Source organism: Apus apus, chromosome 13, assembly GCF_020740795.1.
Source record: "Apus apus isolate bApuApu2 chromosome 13, bApuApu2.pri.cur, whole genome shotgun sequence".
NCBI lineage: Eukaryota > Metazoa > Chordata > Aves > Apodiformes > Apodidae > Apus > Apus apus.
The window spans coordinates 5,051,513-5,068,553 of NC_067294.1; the positions used below are offsets into that span (position 1 = coordinate 5,051,513).

The following is a 17,041-nucleotide window of genomic DNA, read 5'->3' on the forward strand; positions in this document are numbered from 1 at the left end:
TGTAACAATCTTTCTGGGCAGTCCTGCTGGAACCCAGCAACAGCTTTGGAGACTTTCTAAACACAAAATCTATCTTTTAATCTTTGGGCATTTTCAGGACTGTTTAGATAGGGCACCCGTTTCCTGGGATTCAGCAAGAGCAAAAAAAATGATTCAATAAATAATCCCACCAGTAAGAAAGGACAAAATATTAAATAAAACAGTTACAATTTAAAATGGCAGTATGCAGAGGTCTTGGGGAAAGAATCTTGACCAAAACTGAGGAAAAGATACCCAATTAAACTCTTCATAACTAGCCTTGCTAAGTGATAAACAGAAATGCTGCTCAGAAGTCTTGATGTTTACAAAGCAAAACCTGATGAACATCTTACCTTGCATGCCAGACGGACCAAAATCCTGTCTGGTGAGAAAGATGGCATGGTCGTGATATTCTGCATGCCCAGTGTCAGGCTTCTGCTGCAGGTAGGCCCAGCGACACACGTTTTCCAGACTTTGGGAAGGATTCCCAATCTCTATCAGACTCATGGACTGCACGTGCCCAGGAAAAAAACAGACACCAATAGTTACTTATTAGAGGCTTGGGCAATTCTGTTTCCCAACTTGTTCAGGCACTTGACTAAACATCCCATTTCCATTAAAAGTCTGTTCTTAATAAAGAGACAATTATACTTCAGAAACAAATTTTACTAGATCAAGAAAACAGCTAAAGTTTATGGTTTGATTGAATGTGATTTCCACAGTTAATGAGGTCTGAGGTATAACAAAAGAAAAATAAAAATATATAAGAGGAGAAAGAGATGGGTATTTTAAGGACAAAACTGACACTGTGTTGTGCCCTGTGTGGTGTTATTTCTATGCCACCCTGGCACCAGCTTGTACCATTCCCTTCCCACCTGGTTATAGTTTCTGATGGAGTCAGTGCCCCTGTTGGCCAGTGGAGACTGACCCAGCATGGGAAGGGTGATGCCTCATGGCTCAGGGAAGCAAACGGCAGCAACAGCAGGTCAGCACCCAGCCCTGGTTCTTTTGTCAAGAACCTGAGCTGTCAGGGCTGTTTAGTAAGACCTTTGAACACTACTGGATGTTCCGTTATGTGTAAAAACTAAGTGTTCTTTTTTTCAGATGTGTATTTTCAGAAATGGACTTTCCCAATGACTGTCTTTTGAAGTAAATCGTTATTAACTCATTCCGTATCTGAGGATTGTTCAGAAGGCAGCAGATCTAACTTCCCACTGTGCCATTTTCCCCATAAACTGCATATCCCAGGGGTGCTGAGCAGACACAGCCTAGCTGACTCAAATGAGATGGTAGCTGCAGTGCAAAGGACAATTCTCTTGAACAAAAATGTGAAAGATGTTTTTAAATACAAAGACTAAGTTTGCCTTTTTTCAAATGAGTACTTTTTAAAGAATTGCCAACTAATTCTACTAAACACTGTGCATTTGTAGGACTTAAAAAAGGTTATTGTATGTGGGATGCTATAAAATATATGACTAACTGACCTATCCCAGGCCTTTCAGGATTTGTAAGAACTACATTATGTGAACCCTGGCTTTTCATTTGTAAAAATTATATTACCATGACAACACTGTAATCATAACACAAACCACTACAACTGAGATGCTATACTGTAAGCATTTGGCACTCCAAAATACTTAATGTAGAACAAAATTAGCCTGGGCCAAAACTAAGACAGAAATACTATAGTTTGTGTTTAAGTACAGAGGTATTTGACGTGCATGATGAAGTGCACAGAGTATTGACTACACAAAAAATCCTCAAAGGGTTGTGGAAGAACAACTGGAATTGATAAAAGAAGTCTGCCAAACTGAGGTCTGATTTTTGGCAAAACTGGAATATTTTAATTCTGCAAATGTTCAGAAAAACAAGTTAACAAACCAAATAGAGGCACAGTTTGGATTCTAATACCACTGCGGAATTAAAAAGTTGTAATATAATCCCACACTGGATCATACTGCTTCCAGACATAATTCCCTTTGAAATTGAACTAATAACAGTAATAAAATGGTGGGACAGTTGTGGTGCATTTATTGCATCATTGTATACTTATAAAAGCAGACTCAAACAAATTTTGAGTGACTATTATAGGGTAAAATCCTGGCTCTTCAAGCAGAAATCCTTCTCATTTAAACAAGGTTGGACCACTGATGAGGTTTATAATAACATCCATCAGTGGTAAAACAAAAAACAAACAAGCAAACCAAAATCCCCTATCTGAATCATCTCCACCTTGTTCTCATTTCTCCAAAACTCCACAAAAGAAATTAATCCCTTCAAGGAGCCCAGTGAGAAATCTTGCTGTAAGATGCAAAATGCAAAGAGACCTGCCAAATTAAGTTGAAAAATCTCCAGTCACGTGTATCGTTTGCTAATCGTTCATTGTCTCATCGTGACCTCCTCTGTACCTTCTACCAAATTAAAATCATCACATCCTAGATGATGCATCGAGCAGAAAACAAACAGCAAATATGTGCTATCAGCATGTGCTTCATTTAAGGGTTTCCAAATATTTGCAAAGAAGCCCCTGTATGATCATCAAATAAGCACAGAATATTAAAAGAACCCAGTAAAATCTAGTTAACCACTGGTTTATAAGCTCACCTCTGTCCCATGTCCTCTGAACTGAAGCCTTTGCAGCAGGCATCAGCACAGAAGAAAAAGACACAAAGGATCCTTCTGGTTGGAAAAGACCTTTAAGATCATCAAGTCCAATCATAACCTAACTCTGCCAACCATAACCTAACTCTACCAAGTCCCGTGCTTAAACCACGTTCCTAAGCACCACATCCATGTCTTTTAAACCCCTCCCAATGAACTATCACAGCAGCTTGCAGCGCTTGTCTGAGGAACATTGAGTCTGCCAGGGACCATGTGGCTCTGCCACAGCACACCCAGCAGCTCCCACAGTCTGGGCATTGTGTTGGCATCTTGACAACTATTTTCACTATATGCTGAAGTTCACTGTGAGAGCAAAACCACGGGTTCAGTCCAAGAGCATTTCAATGTTTATTTATCAGAACAATGATTTTAGAGTTTGGCTTCAAGCAAACAAAAGGAGAACCAACCGGTTGATGCGGAGCTTTGTGGGGGGTTTTGCATTCAACACAAGGTGAAAAATGAAGCAAGTTCCTTTGGCATAAGAAGGAAAACTGAGAACATTCCAGTCTATAAAAGGTGTTCCAGCTGATGACCTGACTTCTTTTCCAATGCCACAATTTTACATCAAAAACGTGGCCCATGTAAAATTGAACCTTATTGGTCTTTAAGTTGGGAAACGAGGCACCCAGTGGCAGTCAGTTATTTTAAGTGTTCATGTGCTACAGATATAAATAGCAAGTTGAGGTCCTGTGTCAGTGAGGAGAACTTCCAAAGAGGAAAAACTCAGTCCACCTGCTGAGTACTCAAATAATCTGGCCACTAATACCTTGTCTTTCTTCAGTGGAAAAGAGAAATCTCCTTGATTCCCAGCAAATTTTCACCTGGATTCCCAATTTCTGTTGCTTGTCAAGGACTTCCAAACAGAAAGGTTCCAACAGTACTAGCAGAAAATACTGCATGGCCAGGAAACTGAGTCAACCTCACTGTGCTAAGCAATTGGCCTGCTCAGACAAAGAGCCACGTAAGCCATGGTCCTCTCCTCATAGCAGGCAATGGGATGTCCAGGGAAGGGAATTAGAGGAGTACAAGTATTGTGTAGTATTTGCCTCCAAATAACCTCCAAAGCTCCAGTGGACTTTGGGTCAGAGATTTCCTGAGCCAGACACATCTTTATATTGCATTGTTATTCACTTTTTCAGCTGCCTTGCCTTTAAAGATAAATGCTGCTGCCCTGCAAGAGCTTAGAAAATCATGGAACCAGGCAGACCTTGTTACTAGACAGAGCAGATGTAATACATTTTGGAAGGAAGTTGGCCAAAAAATTATTCTTGTAGAGATATCAGATAATACTTGATCATATTTTCTGTTGGAAGTTAATGGGGAGCTTTTGTCAGACTCGGAAAAGCTCCTTATTAAATAGAGAAAGCAAAAGGAAAAAGAGGAAAAGAGATGAACTGTGTACAGCAATAAGGACTGTAAGTAAAGGTAAAATCCCTCTTTACCAGACAGCAAACAGAGGAGGCTTGGGGGCTAGCAGGCTGCATATGGAGAAGAGGTGTAGGTGTTACTGTTGGCCAGCAAAGGGCCTCCACTGCCAGGAACATGCAGGTCCTGCAGCTGGCTGGGAGCTCAGACCTGGCTGGGAAGTACCTCTTTCCAAGCAGGACAGCAGGCCTGTGGAGAGCATTACTCAGCTGATCAGCAGGAAAACTGCCAATGGAAAGAAAAACTTTCCTTCTTACAGCAAGAAAAGCAAAAAAAAAAAAATCTGTGGGCATTTCAGAGAAGTGCTGATGGAAATAGATGGAGATGTTGGCCAAAAAGTGGAAAGGCCTCAGATAGGAGAAAATCCTCCATGTGAGGAGACACTACTGAGGGTTACAAGGACAGTCTGCCCTATAGAACCAGCTGAGATCCTTGCTCTGGGAAACTCAATGTCTACTAATGCCTTCCATTTTCCTTCTTTTTTGATTCTGCCTTAATTTCTTTCCTGATCTCTCCCTTCTCCAGATGGAAGCAGCAGAAAAAACTACACAAAAATAGAAGACAACTGAGTTGCAATTGCCATTTGTAAAAAGAGGAAAGGCGGGGCCATAAGAAATGGTTGAAAGTCATACATAGATACAGAGGTCTTCAAGCCTTCTTTGCTACCTGTCTTGTCTTTTGGGAAGCTACCAGTATGATGTTCAGTTGTCTATTATGAAGATCCTAAAGAACAAGTCATTTATGAAACTGACAAGAAGGTCCTTCAAATACTTCTGGAGATTGTTTGGAAAGCATGTGGGTTTTTCCTTTAACAATTTCAAATACAATGTTATCTTAAAAGAAAACTGCAAATTTAGTCTCTAATTTATCTAAACATTTAAAGAGATTTCAAGTTACCAGTACATGTGAAAGACAGACTGGAATCACACATAGAATGGCAGCTTTCCTTAACCAACTGTTTTATTTATCTGTCGTCTGGCATAACTGGGTACACTTTGCAGTGGTGTAGAAGAACAGGTACTTGATCATAAGAACAGAATAATTTTAGGCTGGTCAGAAACTTGCCAAACAGGATCTTTCCTCACTCATCCATTAGGTGGTGCTCCGAGAGTACCAACGGAGAAGGCTCTGCTGCTCTTCAGTAGATCCAGAAGGAGAAATGTGCTTCACTTGATAGGCTTCAAACTATGGTAGCAAAAGTTGGACCATAGCAGTGCCCACATTTGGGAAACAATTCAACATATGACTTTCTCTTCTCAAATGTGCAAACTCTTCGAGAAGCACACTGTTTACATTGCTTCTACTTAGCACTTGCATATTGGATTAGAACTTCTATATTCTTCTCTCATCCAGAACAAGACAAGCAAAAGTAAATAAATACCATTATTGAGTGTCTATGGTAACAGAACTAACAAAAATAGTTCATTCAGCAAGCTGTCATTTTGCATTCAAAGATTTTGTAAAGCTTTCTTATGGCAGCAGTTTGTAAACATTTTTCAGCCTCTAATTCTGTATAAATGTAAGTAGATCAGGAATACAAAGTGTTCCTTATGCTACCAGCCAGCTCTTCTCTCTTCAATGTCCCAAAAAAAACCCACACTGGGAAATTATAAGCTATGAGTCTAATATGTAAATAAGGCAATTCAACAATTTACACAGATAAAAAATAAAAGGTATAATATCTCCTCTCATCTTCACCTCCACCCTAAACATATGAAAACTGTGCAAAAATATGAACAGCAGGCAAAACACTCTAAAATATGTAGGTTCTGACCTTGCATCTCAGCCTGTGCAGATTTGGTTACTGGAGATGGCCAAAGCTTGGGGTCAAGAACTCCATCTTCTGACACGTTTGTATAGCACACTGTAAGATCAGGGCTTGATTCCTGTTGATACTTTGAGGTCTTCTGCACCCACCAATGCCAGTGAAAAACTAAGATATTCAACTCGCATTATTGACCCTCTAATACAAGGAGAGGCTGGAGAAGAGGTGGCTGGGGAGCACTCATCCCTTTCCCTCCAACCAGGGTCAACAGCAAAATGATAAGGATGAACACCAGACTTATGGAATAAACCTGGCTTGTCCTTCCTTCTCAGCTGTGTCACCTGTGCCACCCTCTGGAAAACAAAGAGCAGAACCCAGTTCAGACTGAACCACCGCTTTTCATCCTGACTGAACTGAGAACATCTTCCCTGCTTGCATCAAGCTCAGACTTGTAAAGGTCAGATGGCAGATAAAGAGAGCACCATTTTATGAAAAGATCGAAGGTGAAGTCTTGTCCCAGTGAAGGCAGCAGGAGTTCTGCTGACATCTCAGACATACACAATTGAAAGATCCTTCTCAGTTGAACAGTGCTATGAGACTGTAGGCATCCACCCCATTCTACCTTCTTCCTTCAAGCTATTTGGGTTTTCTTCCCTCCCCTAATCTTTTAGAAAGGCTCTCTGCCTTCGTGGTCAGGTTCCCCTTTCAATTTGACCAAGCTAACACATGGCCAGAGTACAACCACTTGTCCTGGGGCCAACACTGATTTATACCTAACATGAGCTTTCCCTCCCTACTGGTTGCCTTCTCAGGTGTGCACAGAGCAGACACAGCATCCCTCAGCCTATCCCGCCCTCTTCCAGACTGAATACAGGTGACTCAAGCTGTGTGTTTGCCCCAAAGGAGAGTTCAGGGCTGTCCTGCACTGCCATGCTCTCATCTTCCAAGAAATAACTCTCATAAATCTTGAGGTGGTTGCATTTATTGAAACCCTAGCAGTTCCTGCAAAAGTATTTTGGATTCTTTCATCAAGAACTGTCTTAATTACACCCATCCCAGCTACAGCGCGTGCTTTTCTCTCCTGCTCTGCAAGGGCAGCTCATCTGCACACAAAGTCACCATTGTCAATGGTCAGAGCGTGGGGTTGGAGCCAGGAATTTCTGAGGTCTGATTCCCAGCCTACCAATGGCCTTCCGTGTGGCCTTGGAAAAGAACACTTAACTTCTTTGGGTTTTTTAGCTGTGAAATGGGAAAAATTATCTTTATTCATGCACCTCAAAGAGGCGATGAGAGGATTTTATGCTGTGCTCAGGATTTAAATGTTTCCAAACTTTTATAATAACCAGTCAGGGCTTTTAAATCCATTCTCAGCTCATCTCTTGCCACCTCCTCTGCACTTGGTGATAGTGGTTGCTTTGCTTATTCCTCTGAGTATTTTACAGCTAGCTGGATTACAGAGCTGCTACAACCAAAATAGGTCTAAGTGGAATAATTTGCCCAAATGCTGAATTCTATTCATCTCAAATGTATCCACAGTTTCCAAAATTTGGAACCAATCCTCCTACTACTTAAGTCAAAACGGCAGAAACAAGCCAGCTCATCTTTTTCTCATTTGAAGAAAAAAGCACAGCACATATACTTTGTTTCCTTGTTTGCAGTATCCCACCACATCAAAAAAGCCTGTGACTTGGGGAGTCAATGTAAAGAAAGCAAAGAAATTCATGGCAGCTTCCAAAGCCACCACAGATATGGAGCAGCCTTTGCAGGCTGCATTTTTCTGTCCTGTTGATGGAGTAGGCAAATAAGTAGGCAGCAGCCAGACATGGTTGAAGCCTTCACATCAGCCCCTCTGGTACATCAGGTGGTGTTGGTCATTTGTTTGAAGTACTAAGAGAAAAGTGGGGAGTCAGGAAAAAGCTGGTGGCTTCAGCACACCTTCCCCAGACACACACAGCTACATGCTGCCTCTCCTCAAACACATCCCAGCGCCCAAGCCTGGTGCTCCTTGCAGCTCTTACCCTCAGTCTGACTTCAGAGGTAATTACACAAAGTGTCAACTCAGTAAAACTGTGCCTGATATTTTGAATTTTGCCCCTGAAGTAACTTCAATGTGATCTCCAAGGAACCTCTTCCATCTTACCAGGGCAATTAATGCAACTGCTGAGATTATTGAAAGTTCTGAATGTGCAGTTGTCTGTGTTAGAAAACATTAAAAAATAAGTGCACTTCAAGGAATGGAGTGCCTTCAAGCAAGAATCACTGGAAAGCTGGTTGCTATGCAACTCAAATATTGTCCATATTATTCTTATCAACTGATGACATACAGTATAAAATAATATAATCCTCTTTGAAAACAAAAGCACAATACAGTGCTCAGGGGTGGAGAATTGGCAATAGCTCAGAGTGCTGTCATAAACCTGATGTTGATGGTACATACTCCATCAATCACAGAGCCATAATGTAATTATTATGATTATTTAAATGGCACCCTTGATAATATATATAAATTGCCTACAGTGAAGCAAATCTGAAGATATCAGCCACATGCTTTCAAAAGAAATGCTCACTCCAATAAGACTGGAATAATATTTTCACATTGTGAAGCCAACCAGGCTGCTTCATTCATGCACTCACTGCCTTAACTTGTACACATGCCCTTCCTTTTTTTTATGTACTTTGAATATTTATTCATTAAAATTCTTCCAGCTAGTGTGTTTTAGTAGGATAGTAAAATATGGAAGGTTTTGTTCCAATGCCTTAGAACAAGCTCAGAAAGTAGGAGTTGTACAACTTTTCTCTCTGCTTTTCTACTAGTAAATAATCCCAACCCTCTGAAGGGAAACCTACTCACATTCTCCCTGGTACTACTCCTCTGATCAGGAGCTTTTAAAATATGAACATTAAAAAATTTATTCTTACACAGCCAGGGCCTGCAGGCCTCCAGACCATCAGGTGGAGGAGCTCTGAAATGACACCTTTTACATTCATTTTACTTTTTTTCAGAAAGCCATAAGTTGCCTTTCATGTAAATAAGAATCAGATCTAGAAATGCCAGAAAAATTATCTTCATGGTTATTTAGGGCAAGCTCGTGATACTAGAAACATTCCATTTTATGCCTTGCTGAAGCCAGCAGGATAACTCAGGAAATAACACATCGTTCACTGCAGATTAGGGATCTAGAATCCAGAAGCAGACTACACAGTGCTACTTGCAATTGTTATTTTTGTGATGTGGTCAGAGACCAAACAAGAAAGAAGATTCGATGCTTCACCCTACCCTCCTCTCTAAAGATTAATATAAAATCGGTAACTTTCAAATTATCAATAGACAACACTAAATTCTTCAGAGGAAAATCAAGACACTCCAGGTAGAAATGAGGTCTACCATAGCTATTGTCTGCCCTCAGAAAATCAGCAGAAGGTATCAGAGTTCAGACTAGTGGTGCAGATCTACAGAGCTAAAGATGGACACGCATCACAATTACTAATACTTACAAAGTAAGGACAGAGAAGAAGTGACTGGCCCATGAGCTAATTCTGCTTCTACCACTACTGCAATATCAGAGTTTCTTGAGAATTAGTAGTCAATCTGCAATCCCTCAAATTGCTGCCATTGCAGCAATCACAAAGATATTTCACTTATTTTGCTGTTTACCATTAACTACACACACCATGAATTTTGCATCACAAAATGGCGAATGTGAGCAGAGCACTAAAATCACATGTCCCCAGCCAAAGCATTTACCACCATACTTGAAACTCCCTGTTCCTGTTTCCATGGAATTTGATGCACATTTGGCCAAAACAGGACACAGTTACTGAACAGTTCAATACTTTTGAAAACCATTTAGCGTTTCATTCCTCTTTACCTGAGTTTGGCCTGAAGAGTGATCCCTTCCATAGAAACAGCAGGAGAACCCTTGGTATTCTTAACTACAGATGTGCTCAGCAGAGCTCTTGCCTTCTGGTCCCTATCCCACAGGACTCACACTTAACTTTAGGCACACGTGTAGTCCCATTAATGTTAAGCCCAAGTTTAAATGAGTTCTAGGAATGAGGCCGTAGCCCTCGGCATCTTGCAGAACTGATCTTGTGTTTATTGTTACTTCCACACAGCTCTAGCAGAATACCTCATATTTTCATTAGGAACCAACAGGTTCACTACGTTTCATGGATTGCTCCAAACCAGTCTGAAAAGACAGACTGCCAGAGCTAAACAGCAGCTTAAAAAGACACAGGGAAAATCCAGAAGAAATTTAAATAATTTCAAACGTGAACTTCAAACCATGAGCAAATACAGAGAAACATAAAATTCTTTATACTCATAGACTGGTGAGGTCAATGCATGAATTAAAATAAAAATCCAATACATGTCACCAGTAACTACATTGTTCATAAGAGAATGAAGTTCAGAGATATTGATACCCTCAATTTCAATTACCCTTTACTTACCTTGCCGTAGCTCAGCAGGATTATCCTCACCAAGACAACGTTAATGTGAGCACCCAGGGACTCATCATGATAAATTTCATTGACCTGCAAAAGAGTTCAGCACTTTAACCACGGTGCTGGCAACAAGTAGCCCTGAAAGCAGTGATGCAGCAGTACCTTTCATGCACTGTCACTGAGCCAAAGATCACTTTGTGATCATATCCAAAATGGGGAAATCCCACCAATGTGAGGGGAAATGGTTTCTCCTCTAACTCTGTTGCAGCCTCCCAACAGTCCATAATTCAGGAAATAATTTAAAATCATCATGTCATCAGAGATTTCATATTAACAGGTATTTAAGTGCCAACCTAAACATACACATGTCAGGGTGCACATACATGATGCAGCTGAGCTGATCTAACAGCTACTGCTGCTAAGAAGGAAGATTCCCAACTCTCCCTACTCCATCCCAGCTGTGTGCACCCTCTGGGGCCCAGAGCCCAGTAATCCAAACAAAATCCTGAGCAGCTTGCTGCTGGGCAACACCTGGCATGGGGAAGGGGATGAGTGAGCAGAGGGACAGGACATCTCCCTTGAGAACAATTTGCTAGATCTGCTCAGTTGCACCCTGGAACTCATCCATCTGGGACCCATCACATCACCCTGACCAGAGGATATACCTCCCTCAAAAAGCATGGGCAGCCACATGGGCTGGCTTTATTGTGTGTCAAAACTAATCAATGTTAAACTCTGCAAGCAGAACAAAAGCTACTAAATGCCAGCAAATTAAAAACTGTTATACTCTTGCTACATAACTGAACATGGACATGGGAAACTCATCCTAGGAACACTGAAAAGAGAACTGTAAATATTTAGAGTGGGGAATTAAATGTGGATGTATAAAGATTACTTAGGAAACACTGCTACAAGCAAGCTAGGCAAATACTAACTGTTGAAGAGGCTGATTTTGGTACTTGGTGCTGAAGCCTACATGAGACTCAGCCAAACAGCAGAAGTTTAGCTTTACAAATTAGAAAAGGCAGATGAGATTCCCTGCAAGGCAAGTGTCTTCCCAACACCTCTTTCCCCTGGTAAAGGCTGCACTGAAATGGATTGCTTTGCTGGCTTGACCTAAATTTCATTTATTCCTTCAAAATAGATGCTTTATTACAAGCTAGGAAGTAACTTTCAGAAAACCTTTCCTTTGAAACATAGCAAAGTGTCCTGTTTCCTCAGCCAGCCCTAGTTTCAATAGCCCATCTTTTATCTCTGTAAAAAGAATTAAAATTAAATACAGTGTAGGTTTTGTTAATCAATCTCCATTGACATTTTATAGTTAATTTTAATTCAGTTTATCAGTATTTTTTGAAAGAAGAACCTCACTTTATGCCTGGTACAAGTCCAAGTTTTCAAATGTCCTGAATGTCCTGCTCTGATGGTGGCTGAATCTTGGCCCCAGGAGCAGATTCACACCCTGCAGGGCATCTGCCCAGGCACCTGGGGAACATGGCGTGGGATGTCTGGGATCCAGGCTCATTAGTGGTTGATGAGCAGCAGATCCTTGGCTGGAAAATCGTGGGTGAGGAGCCCATTGCTATGACTGGCTTCTGGTGCCCCTGTTCTCATTGCAGTGTAAAGCAGCTGATCTGCTCAGATCTGCCTTGTAAACACCACTGGAAATCAGATCATTTATTTGCACATCTAAATAAGACTTTAGAAGACTAACTCTATACTCCTGTATTTTAAAAAAATCTTTTACTTTGAGGGCTGCTACTGAACATAGATTATAAAGAGGTAAAATAGAAACATACATTTTGCTTTACAAAAAGTCTTTCACCCTTATGTGCCAATTTGCCCCACTCTGTGTGTGGTGGGAAGAGAGAATACGCATCGAGGATATGAGGCTGAAATAAGCTGTAAATTATCTATACATGAAATGAGTACTGAACAAAAACTTCTGTGTACAGAGGACAGTAAACACAGCCTGTAAATAAGTATTTAATTAGTCAATAAAGCATAATCCAAATTGCTGCACACCACTCTCTCATTAACTTCCAGAATTTAAGCTAAGCCTCTTGTAACAATAGTTGAGTAACAGCAGAACCGTATCGCTGTTGCCTGCCAGGACAAAACTTGGCTTGAAAACGTTGATGGAACAGAACTGAAACACTGTTTGACTTGTTCATGCAAATAACATCTAACAAACAAACTGTGAATGAACAGAAAAGCACAAGCACTGTAAAAAGCTGCTTGGTCCTCTTGGGATACCGGATTTTCTGCAAGACAGTGGGTCAATTCAGAGCCCTGGGTCTTGGTTTCATTAATAAGGATGAGTCCAACCCCTCTTCACACAGCAGCTGAATTGAATCCTCTGCGCCTTTCTCCAAGCTGATCTGTGGCTTTCCTGGTAGTGTCTCATTGCACAGAGATAATACACTGAAATTGATGCTTTTCTTTTTTTTTTTTTTCCCCAGCATGGTCTAAATTGCACCTATTTGTTTCAGGAAGTTATTAAAGACACAAGATCCAAGTGACTGAATGCTGTGCTTTCAAGCATTCATGAAAAGCATGCACACTAAAAGGGCCTCCACAATCTCTAAGCTCTGATTCTCCAAATCCCCACCTGTTATTTCCACAGAAAACAGAGCTAAACTCATTGTACAGGGCACAAAATGACCAACCAGCCTGTCAAATCAGAAAGCTCCAGGCTGTCATCCAACACAACTGCTGCAATGTTTGTTTCAAAGCAGAGAGAATCAGACAACAGATACGTAAGTTCAAATGTCTGCATAAAAAATACACACAGGTGTGAAAACATTGACACAGTGCTTTTACAACACTGCATCTCCAGGTGCTTCAGTAGGACATCCTGGTTCATATAACACAAGAAAAATTAGTTCATCTCCTGTTGTCCTCAATAAGTCTAAAATTTTGTTGCTGCAGACCAAAAGAAAGCACATGGAGACCATCCCAAAAATCACAGCCCCTGAACGCATTAGATCTTGCTAGATCTCCTACAGTGGTTCAGCATTTACAGAGGGTGATGAAGAGGGCTGGGTAAATCTCAAGGAATTCCAAGCATGGTGGGACACCGTACAGAGAATTTCATCAAGCAATTGTAGCTCCCAAACTACTTTGGGATAGCTTTGGTTTATTTTTCTAGGATATTAAAATCAAAGCAAAACATGCACTTCTATTTAAAGTTTCTGTTTAGAAATCAGGCTGGCACAGATTGGTGCTACATAAGTAAAACAAAGACTTGTTTTTTTTCTTCTGGCCCTCTCTGCTTATTTTATAATTCTTCTGCCCTGAGCGAGTGTCAAGTCAGCACAGTAAGCTTGTGGAATACACCAAAAAACCCCAACTAAAGACAGAGTAAGCATCTGTGAGATGTCAGGCTTTGTAAAAGAAGCACCACAAAGTTTTTATTACTGAGCAAAGGGAGACCCAACCCTAAAGGGGAATTTTGAAACCTGCTGTAACACAAATGGTAATGAGCAACCTGCAGTTTGGGTAGTCTTGGTGCAGAGGAGGTTACCTGCTGATAGAGCTGGCATGACTTTTAGGGAAAGTCAGGTGTTCCCTGAACATCTAATTAAACCAATGCACAAGAGGAGAAAGAAGAATGTGTGTATTTTGGCAAGTCATGGGTAAACTCATTCATGCAGTTTGAAGGAGTTCCCAGCCTTGCAAAGTCTGTTAGTATCTGCTGTGCAAAAGACAGCCCATTTCACCACAACACAGCTCCATCCCACTGAACCATAAATCCTGGGGGCTGAGCTCATCCTGTGGAGCTGCCTCTGAGGCTCCGGGCATTGGAGCACGGTTGGGTGAGCATGGCTCCTGTGGGCTCCTCAGCACACACGCCTGGTGGACATCTCAGAGCTTCAACCTCCAGCTACCATCAGCCTCAAATAGATCTGACCCAGCTCCAGCAGCCATCAGAGGGCATATCTAACCACACAGTTTGTGCATCTGGCTTTTCAGTCACCATAAATTGCTGATCCATCCAAGCAAATTAGCCTGCTCTTTGATCATCCAACAGCCAATGTAACTCCAGTTGCAGAACTCCTGATGGCTACGTGCTCTTGGGCAGAGCAGGGACCACGTGTGGATCCCTGCCAGAGCGATAGTGGAGGAGCTGGAGAGCATCAGTGCATTCCCCATGGGACGGCCAAGCTCTGACAAGACATTGTTTGAGCCCAGCCCGAGATGCAGCTCATTCAACAAATCATAATTATCTGCAGCAAAGCCTCAGTGGCTGGTGGGCATCCAGCGATTGTCTATTTCTGTAAGAAACGGCTGTTTTGAATTACAGAATAGGAACCAGAAATGTCATGGTGGATATGAAGCACAAACTTCTGTAATCCAACCCTCCCAAAAACGTTCCTCTCTCACTTTATTGCTCCGGGTTCTCACTTCAAACACCACTATCCTCTTCAATATTCATCACCTCCTTTATGCTTTTGAAGATCCCAAACTAACATTTCTAACATTCCCAAAGCTTCATCTTAATCCTACAGGAACAACATTACATCAATTCCTCGGGAGGATAAACTATGGACACAGAGAAAGTCATCAGGCAAAATCCAGGGCTCCCAGTCTCCCTTTCTAGTCCTTGCAAGGCATTTCCCCATTTCCTCAGAGAGGAGCTCTTTTCTCTGAAATCTGTTGAGTGTCACAAGGAAAAAAGAATCATGAAACCACACAACACATATGAAACTTAAAGGTCAAACTGTAATCTCAGATTTGGAAAACAATCATCATTCTGCCCAAAACCACAGGAAACAGGCAGTTTTAGAAGAGCTTGGCAATGTACACTGCGCAACGGAGATAAGAATCTGGCATTTTGTGTGCAAACACAAGTCCGAGCCCTGATTTACCTTCCCTGGTGTGAGAGTCAGTAGATGTTACCAAGTCCAAGTAAGCTGCTTCTGATCAAAATGAAAAACATTTCCCAGAGCAGATGTGTTGGCAAGACACTAGGTAGCTTCATGTTACAGGTCTCTATCTCATCTTCGGCTGTAACGTTGGCTTTAGAAAGGTCATAGACTTTGTTTTCTGACTTCATGACTAATTTATTTTTCTTAGTTCCTCCCTTAGGCTCTTGGAACTCCTCATTCTTGCTCAGAAACTCTGAGAAGTTTCTCTAAACACTGTAAATTACCTTTGCAGCAAAATACTCTGTATGTTTCTGAATTACTGGCTCAAGATGACTTTAATAAAATCAACTACAGTATCATAAAATAATCAAGCAGATCCATTTATTTTATTACTACAAGGGATAGGGGTGTGGTGTCAATGCAATAAATATGGTGATCTCTTCAAATCGAGGTGGTTTGGTTAAGAAAAGCAGCCAAAATTTAAAGCTGATACTAATTATCCACACTCCATCACACAAACCACACTGTCCCCACTAAGAAGTCCCTGACCGCAAGCTCTGGGGCTAAAGCTCATGTTGGTACTTGGAGTAACAGAAAACTCTTTTGACTTTTTTTCTTAACAGTAACTACCCTCTGCCCCCAGGATGGCACCACAACTTTTGTGATGCTCTGTGCTAAGTCCAACAGGGCAGCCAGGCACATTCCAGGTAATAATGGTGAGCAATACTCACCTAATTGACACTGGACGTAATATCCCTGTGAAAGTGAATAAAACCTGTAAGAGTTCAGAGAGAGTATTTCCTCTGGGACCTCCTGAATGCCCAGTCACAAGTACAACTTCCACTGCAGTGTGGCAATCAAGGTAATGAACAAAAGTCATCTCCTGAGGCCTCATCAGAAACCATTGTTCTCACTAGTCACAGCTACTGGTTTCTAAAGAACAGTCTAAACGTGGAGTTAACTCACATACATGTATTTAAATTTTCAAACAGGTTGTAACTCAACTCTTGACAGGCTGAAGTTCCTCAGATGACTAAAGCTGGACTTGAATTTGTGAAACTTCCTAGAGTTAGTTCAGATTTGAAGTGTGCATATTAGAAATAATGAGGGTGCTTATGAATTCTTTAATTTTTTTTAAATAATTCAATTCTGTATTACTGAAATATCCTTCCTACCTAAAAAAAACCCATGCTTGTTTGTTTAAAAAACATGATCCTGAATACAGGATGCACCATTATTTCAAAGCATTCAATCATCACTTTCCTTTTAACAGCTTGAATCAGACACGCTCACGGGTTTTCATCCAATGGTGAGTTAGGAACTGATGGCATTTCTGCCCTTTCCTCTCCTTAGGGACTTGCTGTCCTGTCCCTGCAAATCTTCATCCCTCATCAGCCAGAGATATGAAAGCAGAAATCTCATCTATAGTAGTAGTATCATGTACATCCTATTAAAGAGGACAGATAACATATCTAAAAGTGCCTGAGGGCCACAGTTTCAAAGACGTGTAGCACTGAAAGATGCAGGTGAAAGACTCCAGGGACTTTCCAAAGCCCCCAGCTGCACAACTCCCATTGATTTCAGTTATTCAAATGAAAAGTTGTTTAATGTATTTGTTCCGGACCTGAAGTTTCACTCAAAGTCTGGGAGACACACAATCCCATAGGCTAATTTTTAAAACTGAGTCTCACTGATTTCAAAGACAGTTGAATGACTAAATACACAGATAAAATTAGCCCAGAGCGAGGCATAAATACTATCTTGAGTCTATTTCATTTTGAAATAATGGCAGTTAGGCAGCTATCTGCTTTGAGGAGATGGGTTTTAGCATTGCAAACAGTTTGGCCATATATCCACT

General features: G+C 41.2%; 1 protein-coding gene across 1 annotated transcript in view; it reads right to left on the reverse strand.

Moving 5' to 3' along the window:
* The window catches only part of ADAMTS2 (ADAM metallopeptidase with thrombospondin type 1 motif 2), a 177,592-nt gene that overhangs the window by 38,396 nt on the left and 122,155 nt on the right, over nucleotides 1-17,041 (reverse strand). Inside the window, exons 5-6 of the mRNA XM_051631361.1 lie at nucleotides 10,322-10,405; nucleotides 372-528 (exon numbers count right to left, since the gene is read on the reverse strand). Of these exons, the coding sequence (XP_051487321.1) occupies nucleotides 372-528; nucleotides 10,322-10,405 (241 nt within the window). The remainder of the gene's footprint in view (nucleotides 1-371; nucleotides 529-10,321; nucleotides 10,406-17,041) is intronic.